This window comes from Dipteris shenzhenensis, chromosome 25 (assembly GCF_047967505.1).
Source record: "Dipteris shenzhenensis isolate YYH24624 ecotype China chromosome 25, Dip_SZ_1.0, whole genome shotgun sequence".
Taxonomy (NCBI): domain Eukaryota; kingdom Viridiplantae; phylum Streptophyta; class Polypodiopsida; order Gleicheniales; family Dipteridaceae; genus Dipteris; species Dipteris shenzhenensis.
In genome coordinates, this window is record NC_141620.1 from 7,345,964 (window position 1) to 7,364,157 (window position 18,194).

Sequence of the window (18,194 nt, forward strand, 5' to 3'; positions counted from 1 at the left end):
CTTCTCCTACTTGATTGTTTAGGATATTAGCCACCTCATATTTGTTAGGTAGTAGTGAAGCTCAATTTCCGTGCTTACTAACCTTTCACGTATATGTTGCACCTCAATGTGCTTTGTTCAAGCATGAAATACAAGATCCTTGGCCAATTTTATGGAGCTTTGATTATCACTCAATAATGAAGTTGGATCTTTTTGACTAAGTCCAATATCATTCAAGATCCTTCTCGACTAGATAGCCTCACAGGCTGCATTAGACGATACTCTATATTCAGCTTTGTGGAGGATAAAGCAGTATTGCTCCACTATATCAGGCCAGATCCAATGTTGAAGCTGTAGGATCGATTGAAAAAGAGAGAGTGCAGATTGCAAAGGAGTCGATAGATTAGCCGTCATGTCAAAACTAGGATTAATGGGAAAAGAAGGAGTACAAGGTACAAGTACCTAGACCTAGGACTAAGTGTCCTAGGTGTCACATAGGACTAAGTGTCCTATGTGGCCTAAAAGGCACTAACACTACAAGTGCCTATATTTATGCCTACAAGGCACATACCATGGCCTATAGGGCATCACTAGAACCACCAGGAGATGGCCTACAAACCCCCCTCCATGGGATGGGCTGAAGTATTCTGGTATTTTCTGGTCATGGTGGCACATGTTCATCCAAAAGGATATAGCCACCATAAATGTACAAGGGATGTCAGATCATGTAACAAAGGAAACCAAGTGTAAAGCCTGTCGGAAGACTTCGAACTTGGGACGAGGAAGTGCCTTTGTAAACATATCTGCTATGTTGTCCTCTGTGGGAAGATAGGACAACTCTATGTCTCCTGCTAACAACCGCTCCCGAACATAATGATAGTGAACTTCAATATGCTTGGTACGCACATGAAACACTGGGTTACGCGCAATGGCCAAAGCACTCTAGCTATCAGTGTAGACAATAGTGGAGGATGTCTGGCGAATACCAAGATCTGTAAGTAACTGTCGAAGACAAACACACTCTACTGTAGCGGTGAAAGCTACCCTGTACTTAGCCTCACAGCTAGATGTAGCGACTGTTGGTTGCTTCTTGCTGAGCCAAGAGATACATGAATTGCCAAGCAAAAAACAATTGCCAGTATGTGACACTCTGGTGTCGGAACATCCTGCCCAGTCACTATTCGTGTAAGCATGCATGGCAAGTGAACCCTAATCACCATAGAAGAGGGCTAAATCCTGAGTGCCTCTGAGATATTTGAAGACTCTCTTCACTGCCTGCCAATGCTGTGAACTGGGCATGTGCATGAATCTGCTGAGCTAAGATACTGCATACTATAGGTCAAGTCTGGTGTGACATAAATAAATAATGCATCCAACAGCCTGCTGATAAAGAGTGATATCACATGGTGGGCTCCCATCATGAGCTGAGAATTTGAAGCCAGGGTCCGCTGGAGTAGAGATTGGCTTGCAATCCTCAAACTAAAAACGATCAAAGAGCTGTCCAATATACTTGGACTGAGACATCATGATACCCCCCTCAACATGAGCAAACTAAATGCCCAAATAATAGTGGAGCTGTCCCATGTCTGACATTTCAAAAACCTGCTGCAAATCAACTTTGAAAGCTGCAATTTGCTGAGTATCTGGGCCCGTGATGAGCATATCATCCACATAAAATCAGCACTAAAAAATCAGATCCACTCCCGCGGACATAAAGAGTGGGTTCTGTGGGACTATTCTGAAAACCAAGGGATAGTAAGTGTGCATGAATTTTGGCATACCATGCCCTGGGTGCCTGCTTCAAAACATAAAGGGCTTTTCTAAGCCGGCATACCTTATTTTCAGAATTAACAACCTCAAAGCCAAGAGGTTGTGTGACATAGACTTTTTCCTGCATATCCCCATGAAGAAAAGCAATCTTGATGTCAAGTTGGTGCACTTGCCAATGATGATGGGCTGCAATGGCAATGACACATCTAATGGTAGTAATCCTGGATGTGGGAGCAAATGTCTCTTCAAAGTCAATGCCTTGTTGTTGGGCATACCCTTTTGCAACAAGACGGGCTTTGTGTCGATCTATACTGCCATCAGATTTCCTTTTTAATTTGTAGACCCACCGGGTACCAATGGCATGCTTGCCAGGAGGGAGATCTACCAATTCCCATGTGTCATTTTTGGCAATGGATTGTAACTCAGCTCTCATTGCATCCATCCACTCTTTGCTGTCAAAAGCATCTTTATGGCGCAAGGGCTCTTCATTGCATGCTGTAGCAAGGAGTGCAAACTCAAGAAAGTGACCATGCATCTGTCTATTCCCTGATCTTGTCCGGGCAACAAAAGGTTGATCTTGGTTGCTGTCCCTCAATGTATCAAGAAGCCATCTAGGAACTTGCCTTTGCTGTCTATTGACAGCTCTTTCTTCAATGACTGCATCATGAATAGTGGGATCATTTTGTGCCGGAAGATAAACCTGCAAATCAGCATGGGGTAGGGGCTGATTATTGCTTGGCGGATGGGCCTGCAGGAGGCTCATGTTGCTAGTCAAAGTCCTCTTCTGAGGATGGCAGAGGTAACCAAGATTCAAAGGCATCAAACATGTCAACATTTGGCTTAGCTTTGCAGTCCACAAGAGGAGAAGCTGAATGTTCAGCAAAGATTACAATAATCTTCCCAGTATTTGGTTGATATAACCGATACCCTCTGCTCTCCTGGCTGTAACCAATAAATATGCATTTGATTGCCTTGTCATCAAGCTTATGTCTCAGCTGAGATGGTACATGAACATATGCAAGAGACCCAAAAACTCTCATGTGTGAAAGTGAAGGCTTCCTACCTTTCCATGCTTCATAAGGTGTAACAGTCTTCAATGCCCGTGTAGGTGATCTATTCAGCACATAGTTGGCACACATCACTGCATCAAGCCAAAATTTATTGGGCAAAGACTTGGCCTTAAGCATGCATCTGGCCATCTCCATTGTGGACCTGTTTTGCCTTTCGGAAATAGGATTCTGCTGAGGAGTGTAAGGAGTAGTGCATGAGTGAATAATGCCTCATGAAGACAAAAATGCATCAAACTCCTTTGACATATACTCTCCCCCCTTGTCTGTGTTGAGGGTAACAAGCTTGCATCCTGATTCATTCTCAACCATATTCAGCCACCTCTGAAAGGATGAGAAAACTTCAGCTTTGGCTTTTAAAGGATATACCCAGCAATATCTTGTGAAATCATCAATGAGAGTCATAAAATATTTGTACCCCCCAATGGTATTTGTCCTCATTGGGCCACAGACATCACTGTGCACTCGCTGCAATTTCCTTTGTGAAAGTTTTGGACAATTCTTGTGAAAAGGAAATCGATGCATCTTACCCAAAGTTGGAAACTGTGTGAGTTTGAGGTACATCATTTGCCATCTGCTGTGAATGTAGCTTTGCAAGAGCTCTATAATTGAGATGGCCCATTCTCTCATGCCAAAGATGAGTTTCAGCAAGCTGTGAATCTGAAATAGCCAATGCTTCAATAGAAAGTGCAGCTGAGTGATGATAAGGTGATAAGGCCCTTTTTGCAAAGTGCCAGTGAGAACTATGGCATTGTCATCACGAAAATCATAAACTACTCTAAAACCTGAAGTGGCAATTGCTGAAATTGAATTCAAGTTGACTTCAATTCCAGGCACAAAAAGAACATTTGTCAGAGTGACAGGATGGCTTGAAATGGATGTGAGCTGCACATCTCCAATTCCTTTTACAGCATATGAAGCATTATTAGCACATGTGACAGTCCCCCCTCGAGGTGCATCAGCTAAAGAATGAAACAACTGTCTGCAAGATGTGACATGCTTGGAAGCACCACTATCAAAGCACCAGGACTGAGCATCATTAGCAGTAAAGAATGCATCAGCTTTGGAGGGATCAAATGAGCAATGGACAGCCCATGCCCAATCATCCTGAAGAGCATGTGCATGTGAAGCATCTGCTGGCTCATGGGATTCAATAGCATGAGAGGCATTAACTGTCAATCCTACTTTCTTTTTCTCCGAAGCAATGCGCTTCCTGCATTCTGAAATGTCATGTCCAGGCTTGCGACAATAGTTGCATCTTTTCTTCTTTGACTTATCTGCTGTATTTTTAGATGCATGGGAGGAATTGCAGCTGCTATGCGCAGATTTTGGCTTGCCCATAGGCTTGGAAGCCTTGCCTCTTCCTGTCTGCTGTGAAGCAAATGCATGATCAGGAATAATGGCGTGTCTATTAGCTCTACTTTGCTCTTCCTGCAAAAGCAAATTAACTAGCTTATCAAAATAATAGTGGTCTGGATTACCCATGGCCACTAATCGAAGGGTTGTAGCAAACCCTTGATATGTATCTGGCAGTCCATTCAATGTGGTACTGACAAGCTGTGAATTTGGCACCACCTCATCAATGTTGGCAAGTTGTTCCATTAGGTCCTTGACCTTTGTCAGGTATGCATCCATAGAGTCACCTTCATTCATACTGACTTCCTGTAATTGCCTTCTCAAATATGCAACATGTGCCTCATTGTGAATCTGATAGAGAGAAGCCAATTTATCCCAAGCATCCTTTGCTGTCCTGCAAGACCAGATGTGTGGAATAATGATTCTCTTGCATGATAAAGCAATACATGAATATTCATTTGCATCTCTTGCATCCCATCTTGTCTGTTCCTGAGTTGGAAGAGTAGTAGCAGGAGAGCTAGAAGATGAGGCATCAGGAGGACTACCCCCTGCAGGGGGACCAGCAGTAGAGGCAACCACTGTAGCATTGGCTGGCCTCAGATCAATCCCAGAAACAATATTCCACAAATGCTTTGCAACAAGAATATGTTTCATGAGATAAGACCACATCGGATAGTTGGTGCCATCCAACTTATCATCTTCACGAAGAACGCCAAATAGATCTTGATTGTTCCCAGCCATAGCAAATGTGATACCCTAAAAAAGACCTGAAAACCCAAAAGCCTCAAGGCTATCACTGCAAAGAGCTGGCTATCCAACGACACCAGATATCTGCAAATTTCCAATCCAAATCAAAGGGCAAATGCAGATCTGACCCAAATGTGACTGTGGTAGGCAATGTTCACTGAAAAAACAGCAAATCTGGCAAAAGCCACAAATTTAATGAGGGCAAATAGGCCAAAAAGAGGGCAAATGCAGAAAAGCCCCAAATTTTGCTGAAATTTTTGCAAATGTGACCCAATGTATGCGAATCTGACTCAATGTCCTGCAAAATTGACTCAATGTTCTCCAATCTGTCCCAATGTATTGGAATAAAAAGAGAAATTGCAGACCAAATCCCAAAAAATAGCCTCAAGACTTGCAACTACAGAATTAGGACTTGCTGTCCACAAATTGACTGCAAAAGTGCACCTGTCCAAGAGTACAGACCTCAAGATGTAGGCTTTCCAAACTGTTGAAATGGCTTGGGAAGATTTCAAACAGTACGAGGAGGATAAGGATAGCAAAAGTCCTTTAAAAAACCCAAATTTTTGAGAATATACTGCAAATAATTCACACGTGCCAAACCTGTACTGAAATCCCGAGAATAGTACGATCTGTACTGGCAGAATGTATGATTGTACGGTAGTTGTACGGAGCATGTACGACTGTACGGAGGCTGTACGAATCATATGTGCTGAATCCAACGTACGCCTGTACGGTACGAATAGTACGATCTGTACTGATGCAAGTATGAGGCTGGTACGTTGGTACGAAGACGTACGTAGTGCACTACAGAGCAAGTACAAATGTACGACGACTGTACGCAACGTAGGTATGTACGGCGACTATACACAACGCAGGTACATACGGCGACTATACGCAACGCAGTATGACCGTACTGGATCTGACGCAAGATCCGTACGTGTCTGTACAAACGTCTGTACAGTTGTACGGACTGTACGAAAAGGGTGCGTAGGAAGAAAAATCTATGCTCTGATACCACTGTAGGATCGATTGAAAAAGAGAGAGTGCAGATTGCAAAGGAGTCGATAGATTAGCCGTCACGTCAAAACTAGGATTAATGGGAAAAGGAGTACAAGGTACAAGTACCTAGACCTAGGACTAAGTGTCCTAGGTGTCACATAGGACTAAGTGTCCTATGTGGCCTAAAAGGCACTAACACTACAAGTGCCTATATTTATGCCTACAAGGCACATACCATGGCCTATAGGGGATCACTAGAATCACCAGGAGATGACCTACAGAAGCAATATCCAAAAGTAGACCTTCTGTCATATGAGCATCTTGCCCGATCACTATAAGTAAACCCTGATAGTTTCATATTATTGCTTCTTTTGTACCTATGCCTGAATGACATTAGTTTATAAAGGCCTTCTTGCTCAATTTGCGTGGCTATAATTGTGAAATCATCAGCCTTGTCTCCAATGACATATTCCCCTTCCTCAAATTCCATCTTCTTGGTCTGTTTAGTAATGGCACTAACAGATAGGAGGTTTTTCTTCAAAACAGGAACATACAAAACGTTATGTATGTCCCATATATCATCATTCGTATTGGTACATAGTTTTTTTCATACATTACCATACGCATACAGCATACTAGTATGATTGGAGTATGGTTCAGCCCTGTGGATGAATCATACGTGACCTTAATTTCACAACAAAAAAACACATGAAAATATACATTGTACACATTTAATTGACAAAGAGCTACAAAACTTTCAACTTCAAGCTTGTATTAATTTTGAAGTCGTGATTCATGACAGAGTCCAGGGACCAAAGTCATCTAGGTTCTGATACATAGTGATAGATCAATACTACACCAAAACATCATGATCAAAGGTAGTAGATACTAGAAAATTGGAACTAGGTACTACACCAAAACATCAAAGGCAAAACATCATATAAGAAAAGGCTGGCAGGTTATCAGCCTGCAGGCTGCCACAGCCGGGAAATAAAGCTGGAATACATCACAACTGATGAGGTTCAAGCCTCAAGCTGCATCCTCATTCTCATCCCGATCATCAACATCATCATCAGCATCAGTGCAATCCTCCTCCTCCTCAGTGCTTGACATGGACTTGTAAATATCTAACTCACCAAATAAGATGCCTTACCTCTCAACATCATACTTTGTGTACCGCTCTATAGCATCCAGATTCCATCCACCCATCATACACTCCTTATCACCATCTGGATTTCTCTCTCTAAATAGGATGGAGAACAAAAGTTGTTGCATGCAATGGAGAGTGCATCATATTCCACCTATTAACACACAAGGCTTTGAGGAGTCTATCACATCCACAATTTGTATCTTCTCCACCATTCGATTAGTGAGCTCATATACAAGTCCCATGGTAGCCCCTTCCCTATCAGCCAAACGAAGGATCTATGACCTTCCTTAATGAAAGATGCAAGCTCCAATTCAATTGGCTGGCAGGGCAACTGAGGTTAAAGAAAGAAATACAGATCTTCACAATGACTCTTGCTTCCTGCCAGCATGAAGCACCCAATACAATGGAAGACACCTGTTGTGCTTTCACAGTGCGTGACACCTTCTTCCTGCAATACTCATCACTCACAACCATGTGGCACAATCCATTGTAGACTCTCATCCAACAAGTTTGCTAACACAATAAACATGTAAGCAAACCGAATCTGTGCAGGTTTCACCAATTCCTTGCTGAAAGTTCTATACAACCTCATTATTTAGCTCCTTCGTGCGCAAAACTTTGTAAGATGGAGGCTTAAAGCTAGGCCTAACTTAGCCAGTTGCACGAACCATTTCCAAAAAATACGAACTCCTCACTTTCCAATGAGGAATGTCCTCTGCAGAGAAAGAGACGGAGAGCAATGTATGCATCCTTCCGTGCATGTGCCTCTCATGCCTTGGCCAAGGCTCCCTTTGACACCTTTTGTTTCTTTTGTTTTGGCTCATGTGCAGACGCACTTGCCCTTGCAGCACCATTTTCTGAGGCATCTCCCAGATCAGCCACATTTGCATCAACCTCTTCTGCAGATTTTTTTAAACCTGCCTTGGCTTGCAACCTTCTGCAACTTTCTTTCATCTTTTCAAGGGGAGAGGTACAACTGTCAACCCCAAAGCCTGTCAGCCCCACAAAGTGTGCTCTTATGTGGGTAGGTCCTTCATCCCAATGATGAGGGCAGTACTTGCATTTACAAGGTTACTGCCCCTTTTCCAAAGGCGTCAATGTGTCCACAAATTCCCATTCAGCTCCTTCCTTTCTTCCCATCTGCGCAGATCTAGACACAATGACAAAAGAATATGTCGCTTCATCAGATGAGAGAGAATTGCTCACGAGAGAGAGAGAGAGAGAGAGATGAGAAACATTTCAATTGAATTGCTTGCACCTCAACAGTGAATTGCTCACTAGAGAGAGAGAAAGACAGAGAGACATCAGAATCACAAATTCTGAGAAGGAAACTTCAACAAAGAGGGAGAGGGACACGGGAGAGATAAGGGGAGTCCGACCTCCTTCAAGAGCTCTCAAGTCGTAAGCCCTGGTACGTCAAGAAACTCAAAGACAGCTCCATCCACAGCTCCTACGAATGCTCCCTCCCCTCCCCCGCTCCCGTCTAACCCCCCCTCGCGCTGCGCGGCCCCCCCTCCCCTCCCCCTCCTCTCTCTCCGCCGCCTCCCTCCGCGCCCCTCCGTCCCCCTCTCTTCCTTCTCCGCCCGCCATCCCCCCCCCTCTCCTTCCTTCTCCGCCCCTCTGTCCTCTCCTCGCCTCCCCCCCTCGCGTTGCGCTACCACCCCCCCCGCCCCTTCCTCCCCCTCCCCGCTGCTGCGCAACGCTGCCACCCCCCCTTCCCCTCCCTCCTCGCCTTTCTTCCCCGCCCCCTCTCGCGCTGCGCTGCCACACCCCCCCTCTCCTTCCTCCTCTTCCCCACCCTGCACTGCGCTGCCCCCACCCTCCCTCCTCCTTTCCTTCCCCCTCCGCCATTCGCTCCCTCTCCACCACCTCTCCTCCCCCCGCTTCCCTGTACTTCTCCATCCCTCCCTCTTTCCTCCCCCGCCTCCGTCCCACTCCCCCCTCCCTCGTCTCTGCCATTTCCTTCCCCCGCCTTTTGGAGCGTTCGCAGTTTGTCGGTGCGGTATGGCGGCCGTGAGCCCGGAACCGGTGGCCCAGACGGACCCCCCCCCTCCATCAGCCTACCGCATAACACTGACAGAGCATCAGGTCTCCTTGGTGAAGCAGGCCGCCACGGACTTCTCCTAGACGTCCGTTTATGGGAGAGTCATTGGCTACCCCCCTTCACGAGCAGACATCAGGGACTGGTTGCAATCCACCCTCTACCTTGAGGACAGCCACATTGAGGAGGTCGCACTCATGGGACGTGGTATCTTCTGGCTCAAGCTCTCCTCAGCACAGGCTGTGAGCGATATGGTCAGACGGTCCCCTACTTCTATGGGTGGGAAGATCATCCTTATGGTCCCATGGTATAGGGGTTTCAGTGTAGCGGACTTCGATGCCCACTTCCGCATTCCTCGCCATCCAGTTACCCTCATTTTCCCAGGCCTCGCAACCGAGCTTCGCCCGATCATCAAGGACCTAGGGGCGCACTTTGGCTGGCTCATGCAGGACACCTTCATTGATGCGACGGCAGCCCAAGGGGTGCCACGTGTCAAAGTGGCAGTCCTAGATCCGCAGAGTATCCCCTCGGAGTTCGAGATTGAGACGGACACAGATGTGGTGACGCAGTGCATTATGGTCACTGGTTGCCCAGATCAGTGTCTGAGATGCCACGGCTTCGGGCACCAGCAGCGCTCCTGCCCTCGCTTCACGAGGACAGAACCTCAGATGGCCCCCATCCAGGCAACTCAGGATCCCCCCCGCCAGGCATCGACACCCCCTCCCGAAGGGGAAGGCTGGACTGAGGTCAAAAGAAAACGGAAAGGAAACAAAACAGGACCAAAAAAGCCTTCCCATCTACAGCAAGAGACCCCTCTGGTCACCAATCAGCATAAGCCCGATAAGGGAAAGGAGAAAGGGAAGGAGAAGATCAGCCAGCCTCCCCCTCATCCTTCACCCCGCCCCCCCCCCCCGCTGCCCCCTCCTCCTCGGTCCCCCTACCTCCCCCCCCTCCAGGATCCCCCCCAGCACCTTTGGTTTCAGCCCCCCTCTCTTCCTTGAGCATGATCCCGAGGGAACCCCCCCTTCCTCCTGCGGCCCCGAAGCCAACACAGACCTCCTCCGCGCCTATCCCTCCTGGCCCGGTGGAGGGGAGAGGCCCTTCCCCGCAGATGGCCAGCACCACTCTAGCTTGTTCGACAGCCAGCACCCCTCTTTCTGGTTCAGACTCCTCATCCTCGTCCCCACACCCAAGGGCAGCTCCTAGAGCTCTACCTTTGGAGTTTTACCGAGCAGGACCTTGGGATTATTTGGATGCAGCGGGTATTGGCTCCTTCCCTGCATGCCTAGACATCAGCATCTTCTTCCTCCGAAAGGGGGCGGAGGGTAAGGTGTCCGTCCTTGCCCCCCATGATGGTCCTAGCTATTCCTTCACTATCACCAGTGACGGGAATGAGCAATGGACGAATGAAAATGTTTGGGAGACGATTCGAGATCAGTCCCAAGAGCAGGTGCAGGACTGGATCGGTAGCAGAGCAGTGGAGCTTCTTCAGCAGCAGTGGAAGGAGGGTGACGTTCGTTTGAGATGGCGCCACAGCGCCAAACGATTCCGCCTTTTGGTCATCATTCGACCGCCTCTGGAGTGGATCTACGCGGAAGGGCTCCGCCCGTGGAGTACGCATTATCTCTTGGAACGTCAACGGGTTCCACTCATCAGGAACCCGCGGCCCCAGGAAGATGGTGCTCAGACAGGAGCTCCAGCCAGCCTTGGTGGGAAGGGTAGATGTGCTCCTATTGCAAGAACACAAGCTTTCAGCTTCTCAGACCAGTAAGTGTGGGAAGGTCCTCACAGGATGCTCCCACACCTACTGGGAACCTTCGATTGGCGAGCAGGGGAGGAGCGGGGGTGTCTGTACCTCCATCGACGCTTCTCTAGTTCAGCATGTGTGTGGTTTTGGCACTCTGATCTCAGGACGAGCGCTTTGGGTGGGCTTGAATATTGAGGGATCCCGCATCGGCATCCTCAATATCTATGCCCTGACCGACCTCAGACGGAGAGCCGCTTTCTGGAGCTCTTTGACAGACTTATTGCCAGAGATGGATTCTTGGATTGTAGGAGGGGACTTCAATAACCTTGAGACTTTAGAGGATCAGCAGGGACGGGGCTCAGAGTTCCTTGGTATAGCTCAGGCGGAGCAAGCTGATTGGGACTCCTTCTTGTTCGCTATGGGAGATCGGGACAGCTGGAGGGAGCCTTCCTTTTGCAGATGGACAGGGAGTCTGGACTTCTCTTGGGGTTACAGGAGGGAGGGAGGCAGACTTCTCGAGCGGTTAAATCCTTTCTATGTCAACGATTGGGCGCTAGGCAGAGGTGGAGAGTTAGGAGTGGTTCCAGGGACGACCCTCTCTGACCATGCCCCAGTCATCCTAGTCCTGGACTCAGCCTCTCACTCCTTACCTCCACGCTCGTGCTAGATCCCAGACTCCATCTACTCCAGAGCAGCGGTTTGCAACAGGATAGTGGACCTGTGGGAGCAGGATTGGGACCCCATGGGGGATATGGCAGCTCAGGTAGCTCAGGTTCTTGCCGAGTCTAGTCTCATCTATCAGCAAGAGGCGATTCAGGTGAGGCAGCAGTGGTGGGCGAAGGAGAGGGGTCTCAGACGAGATCTTGCCTCGATACAACGGATGCAGCAGTCTTCTCCAGGCTCTAAGGAGCTCAGACGACAGGAGGTTAAAGCCCGAGCCATGCTAGAGGAGATCACCCAGCGACGCTCAGAGTTCTCGTTTCATGCTTCCAAGTCCTTTTGGGCTAGGAAAGGCGACAGGATGTGCAGAGAGTTCTTCAGGACTCATGGCCAGAGGTCAGCAAGGGAACAGCTCCGATCTCTTAGAGTGCAGGATGGTAGTGTCAGGACAGATCCAGACGAGGTCCGGGACTTGGCGACAGATTTCTACAGATCCCTGTTCCAGCAGGAGCCCCCAGACCCTCGTGCCCGCCGTTGCAGGAAGGAGGTGTGGAGGTATACACCGTCGCTCGTGCAGCCTAGCATGAGTGAAACCCTTCTCGCCCCTTTCACCGTGGCAGAGATGCAGGATGCGGTGAGCGCTATTGATGGGCAGAAATGCCCAGGTGAGGATGGGCTCTCTAGAGCTTTCTTCACCACCTCTCAAGTCGCAAGTTGAAGACCCTGTGCTCAACTTTCAAGAAGCCCTTGGATGAATTGATTGGCAACTGCAGCACTGACAAAAGAGGTGCTTGAGGACTCCAAGCTCTGTTGTACAATGGTGTACGGTATTGTACGGTTGTAGGGAATGACGGCCTCAAAGATCCATACGTGTGATGCAGGTTGAGATTCCCAAGGCGGCATGCTGCTCCTAATACCCTACCAAAATGTGCAAGAAATGTTTTTCGAAGGTCTAGGAACCCGTTTTTTCCCCTATACGGTTGGCGCATACCATTGGTTGTACCAGGAGTAGCCGTGTGGTTGAGCCAACCATACGCTTACGGATCCAACTATGTAAAGGTATATTGCCAGTACCTTTTCATTTCATGAAGTCTAGAGTCTGCTAGCTCTACATGGTCACAATCACTTTTCTCTAAGTGAGAGAACCACTCCTTGGAGTCAAAGATCCATGACTCATCAACTTGACCAGACTTCTTTTGTTTTGAGATAGCCAAAGGCTTTCTCAAAAATACTAGTCTAAGACATGGCAACATTAGCGGTGTCTTTACCACCACGTTTAGACCCGTGTTTAGCCATATATTCCACTTTCTTTCGACACTTGGAAGCAAAGTGGCAATGCTTCCCACAATAACAACAAAGTCCTTTCTTCTTCGTGTCATTCCGCTCATGATGATCTACTTTATCAACTGTGGTTTAGGCCTGAATAATTTTGTGCAGGTTGTCACCCTTGCTTCTGACATGGCTTTGATTGCAGCTGTCTTTCTATAATTTTGTAGGTGTGCAGCTTGATAAACTGTCAGATCGTTGGTGCTACAATCCACCTCTTTGTTTTCATTCTTCTCATGCAAAGTTAATCAGCATAGCCGCCGCTCGTCCTTGTTCTTTGTCATCCGTGATTCGTAAATGGACAGCTACTACACTTGTGATAAGCTGGACAGCTACTACTCTTGTGATAAGTTGGATACCCATGCCATAAAGGTTTTTTGTATGCCGGTTGGTTTCTGACGTCGCTACAGATCATCTGTTTATTACTGTCACATCAACAAAACTCTCTTATGGTCTATGCATGCCGCTCCAAGCACCATTTGCTTCTACACAAGTTTATTTTTGACAGTATAATGCAGTAATACATAAATATATATTCATGAGCAATAATTGTGAATCAATTAGCAATGTTCAATTGATTAAACTTTATATAAAGCCACATCCTTTCATTTTTTCCCTCTCAGATGGCATCCGCAGTATATATTGAAAGGGCTCATCGACATGGCATAGAACCACCATCGCTTTACTAAAAGTATATCTACTTTGTATAAGAGAAGAGTAGAAGAAAGACTTACTTGTAATCAATGAGTTTTCCTTCGCGTTGACCTTTAGAATCTAAACGGTGCCGCATGTCTAAGTGATTCCTTGGCCTCTCCTGGAAGATGATTTACATAGAAAATTCAGGCAAAGTTATTACTTGTTTCCCCCTCAACACTTCTGCGTGTGTAAACTGAAGCAGACCTGAGAGCAATTAGCTTAAATTTTGGGCCTGCTAAAGCAGTTTTAGAGTGAATCCGTATACATGCATCTCTTTTTATATTCTCACATTTTCCTTAATTATGTGGATCAGGAGACAGCCAACATAGCACACAGGTTTAAATAACATTCAGATGTATGAGGTACATCCCCATCAACAAAGAGAGTACTGTGCTGAATAAGCACAGTCCTGTGAAAATACAGCCTTGAAGCATATACAAGGATTCATAACAAGTTCATTATTTCTATTCCTCGTGCATACTACTAGCTCGTGCAGGGAGGCATGCAAGCAAGCCAGATTTCCAGCCTCTTAAGTGGATTAACTAATAAGCGTACCTGACAGCATGTTATGATGGATTGCTAATATGTCGTGACCTTACTGGGCGGGGCCTATACTAACTCACTCCTGTGATCACTCCAGCGTTGTTATACATGATGAAACACCAGGCGCTTATGGCTGCAGTAAGATTTCAAGAAAGGCTCACTTTTTTACAGTCAACCAAGGGACTATACTGGAGGTTCAGAAATTAAGGAAGAACAAAGCTTCCCATCATGATAATCAAGATTCAAGACACATTTGCACATCGTTTCAATAATCTTGCAGCTCAATCACCATTTGTTTGATTTTAACAAATTGTATGAAATGAACTCTAGTGATCAGAGCATTCAAGGATCAAGTGAATGAGTATTTTACTAATCCATGTTACTTAAATAGAGTTGATGTGTCGTATCGCAAGTACTGCTTGGGTGAGTTACCGAAACCTCTCAATTAAATGTAGATGCGGTTTCATCCAAATCAACTCAGAGACAGCAACAACCCCTAAGGCAACCCAAAACGCACACATAATAAACAGGGAAAAAAGCAGCACTACTTTTGTTAATGTCCCAAAATCCAGCTATAATCCCAAACAGCTTTCCAAACCTCGCTAATCATACTAAGTCACACTGAGTTAGGCAATAAACTCGAATTTCAGCCATCCAGTTCTTGCCCTTCTTAACACAAACCCTCCACAAATCTTCTAGCCTTACAAGGCAGAAGCACTGTCACGGGGACGTGAAAAGGGATGTAAAGTATCTTTGTAACTCAATCCACGCTTAACCCAGCGTTAACCATGGTTAAGTGTAGTAATGGTTTGGCCATGAGGGACTGGCTAGAAGAAGTGCACGCTTCCTAGGTGCACCACTAGGTCCAAGGGGCAAGGCAAAGGCTTTAAAGAGGGGTCTAAAGGTTGGGCCAGAGGACAACCAACATCGTCCTCGGTATGGGGGTTAGGACTTTAATGAAGGGACAAATGGCAAGAAGGAGGTGCCATTTGTCATGCATGTGTATGCATGCCCTTCCCCCACTTTCCATCTCTCTCCCCTCACCCTCCTAGACCATTCAAGACCTAGCAAAAGCTTACATAGAAGAAGTCGACCCATTCCCAGCCTCCTGCTGCTGCATTTGCTGCTTCTTGCCCACGTTTCTTGCTGCTGTGAGCTCCATCATTGCTGCTGCACGTATTCCAAGGAGCCCGCCTTGCTGTATGGCCTGTGACACAAATTTCGAGGCATTTTTCCTGCTATACGGGCTGTTTGGTGCAGGATTCGAGGCTCTCTGCCGCTGTATGACCTGCTGGGCACGCAATTCGAGGCTCTTTGCTGCTGTACGGACTGTGGGAACGTGGAGATCGAGGCATCAGCTCCCAGGGTCGAGGCTTTGGGGCAGATCTGATTACCTGTTGACCTCTACAGCTCGTTCTTGCATTCTCTCCGCTCTCTTCCTTCATTTCTCTCATCTCCCGATAACTGGAAGCCTCTTGCACCCTACGGGTAGCCTGGACAGAGGATAGGTGCAAGGAAGGAGCTCGCCCCTCTGCCACAGACAGCGGGAGTTGGTTCCAGGTTCTGTTTTTCCTTGTTCTTTCTTGCTTTGCAGCTTTCTGCAGTACATGGTTGTTGTTTGCAGTTCTTTTAGGACCCCTACAGGTCTTAGAAAGCACCCATCTCTCTCCCCTCACCCTCCTGGACCATTCCAAACCTAGCAAAAGCTTACACAGAAGAAGTCGACCCATTCCCAGCCTCTTGCTGCTGCATTTGCTGCTTCTTGCCCACGTTTCTTGCTGCTGTGACCTCCATCATTGCTGCTGCACGCATTCCAAGGAGCCCGCCTTGCTGTACGGCTTGTGACATAAATTCCGAGGCATTTTTCCTGCTATGCGGGCTGTTTGGCCCAGGATTCGAGGCTCTTTGCTGCTGTACGACCTGCTAGGCACGCGATTTGAGGTTCTTTGCTGCTGTACGGACTGTGGGAAGGCAGAGATCGAGGCATCAAATCCCAAGGTCGAGGCTTTGGGGCAGATCTGATTACCTGTTGACCTCTACAGCTCTTTCTTGCATTCTCTCAGCTCTCTTCCTTCATTTCTCTCATCTCCCGATAACTGGAAACCTCTTGCACCCTGCGGGGAGCCTGGACAGAGGATAGGTGCAAGGAAGGAGCTCGCCCCTCTGCCATAGACAGCGGGCGTTGGTTCCAAGTTCTGTTTTTCCTTGTTCTTTCTTGCTTTGTAGCTTTTTGCAGTGCATGTGTGTTGTTTGCAGTTCTTTCAGGACTCCTACAAGCTTTAGCAAGCACCCAGAGGCAAGGGTGTTCCTGTGGAAGGCCTAAGGACAGTGTGGATGCATGTGATAGCCTTGAGGCTGCTTGAGCTCAATTTGCCAATGGTTTAAATGCCTGAATGTGTCTCAATTGGATCAAATCAAAAGTGGATGCCTAAGTATGCAATACCAGTGGGAATTCTAGTGGTGCACTTGGATTAGATGCCTTGAAGACAGGTAGAGGACTTGCAGAGAGGAACAGTGTAGGGTTGAACCTCTGTTGTAAAGCATTTCCATTGAGAAGCATAGGAATTTGGGGCCAATGGGTGTACTGCGTACTATTTTTCATTGAGCAAGGGCATTCTAGCCTCACCTTTGTTGTTGATGAAGTTTGTTTCTAAGTTGTGCTAAGTTGTTGAATTGACTAAAGCTTGCATTGTGGCTATTTATGAAGATTATGACTGAGTAGAAGAAGATCACTTCCCTTTTAGTTATTGAAGGCCAGTTTCGGTGGTTCCATTGCCGGAATAGTCACCATCTTCCAACAGAGGTGAGCCCAGGTAGTGTTGGGTGAAGGACACCTTCATTGCAATTGTTACAATAGCCATCAATCTTAGCAAGCATGTCACACCGTGAGAGGTCGTTGACCATCTCCGAGCAAGAGGGGCAAGCGAAAGACAGAGCATCAGTGAGTTTTGAAGAGGAGCACAGCATCAGTGGGGGTGATGAGAAGCAAGATAGTGGGGCACAGCCAGTTTCTCTTGAGCATGCCACTGAGGACTCACAAGATGAGGTAGATGAGGCAGAGAAGCTTGATCCCAATGCCCTTTTTCAGTTGTGAATGCAAAGTGTAGCGGGAGCCATAAAGACAGCTCACAAGAAACATAAGAAGTATAAGAAGACTCCTAGGCATGTTTCTTTCAGTGGACAGCCTTCAGAGATGCCCTCAATCACCCCTATAGCAGGTAATGCCAACAACTTTCATTCAGCCAATCAGGGACAGCAAGCCCTTCCTCAGCCCACAATGCATCCAGGATATTTTGGGAGGGGGATCGGTTTTTCAGGCAATGGTGGCACCATCCGCAGAGGCACCCGAAATGCCAAGTAGCTTTATGGGCAGCACGCAGCCCGGAATGCAGAATTTCTAGCAACCTATGATGGGTGGACTGCCCCCTGCAAATGCCAATATGATCTACTTAAACATTGGGATGCAACCTAGAATGCAAACAAGAATGCCTGGGACAATGGGCAATACTTGGAATATGCCACAGATGCAGGGAGTGGACCTGGAATGCCAAACCCCACCATGGGTACAGGTGGAATGGCTCAGAATGCGGGAGCAGTGATGCCCCCACCATTTTAACAGCCCCCCGCCTATGACAATCTCACCCCTAAAGGCAAATTGAAAGATTACAAGGAGGGAGGGACAACTATAAAGTTTGAGACCTTCAATGGGATGCAAGATAGATTGAAGGCTTTGACATTCGTACAACAATTTGATGCTGCCTACTCAAGTGGACACTATCGGGAAGGTGGGCAAAACTGGAATTTGTGCCTTGCTCTTTGCCATCTCAAACAGGGTCGCCATGTCGGAGTGAAGAGGGAATGAAACTCAGAACAGACGGTGGATGGGATAGAAGGAGAAAAGGGGATGGACGGAAAGAAGGGATCAGCCTACAAGACCTTCACACCTCGTTGTCCCGCCCTTGAGAGAAAACCTCCCTTCGAATCTGAAAACACCCTTCAAAGTCTGCATACCTCCCTCGACTCCCAAACAGTCCACACCTCACACAATCCTCCTCAAAACAACAGCCCTAAACCTCCTCTCTATGTGCTGGCTCAACACTCCCTCCACACCTC

At 47.2% G+C, this 18,194-nt stretch overlaps 1 protein-coding gene across 1 annotated transcript in view; it reads right to left on the bottom strand.

The window, feature by feature from the left end:
• LOC147885390 (TLR4 regulator/MIR-interacting MSAP protein) overlaps positions 1-18,194 on the bottom strand; it is a 106,482-nt gene that overhangs the window by 59,380 nt on the left and 28,908 nt on the right. The window contains exon 3 of the mRNA XM_087396733.1: positions 13,577-13,656. Coding sequence (XP_087252859.1) covers positions 13,577-13,656 — 80 coding nt within the window. The remainder of the gene's footprint in view (positions 1-13,576; positions 13,657-18,194) is intronic.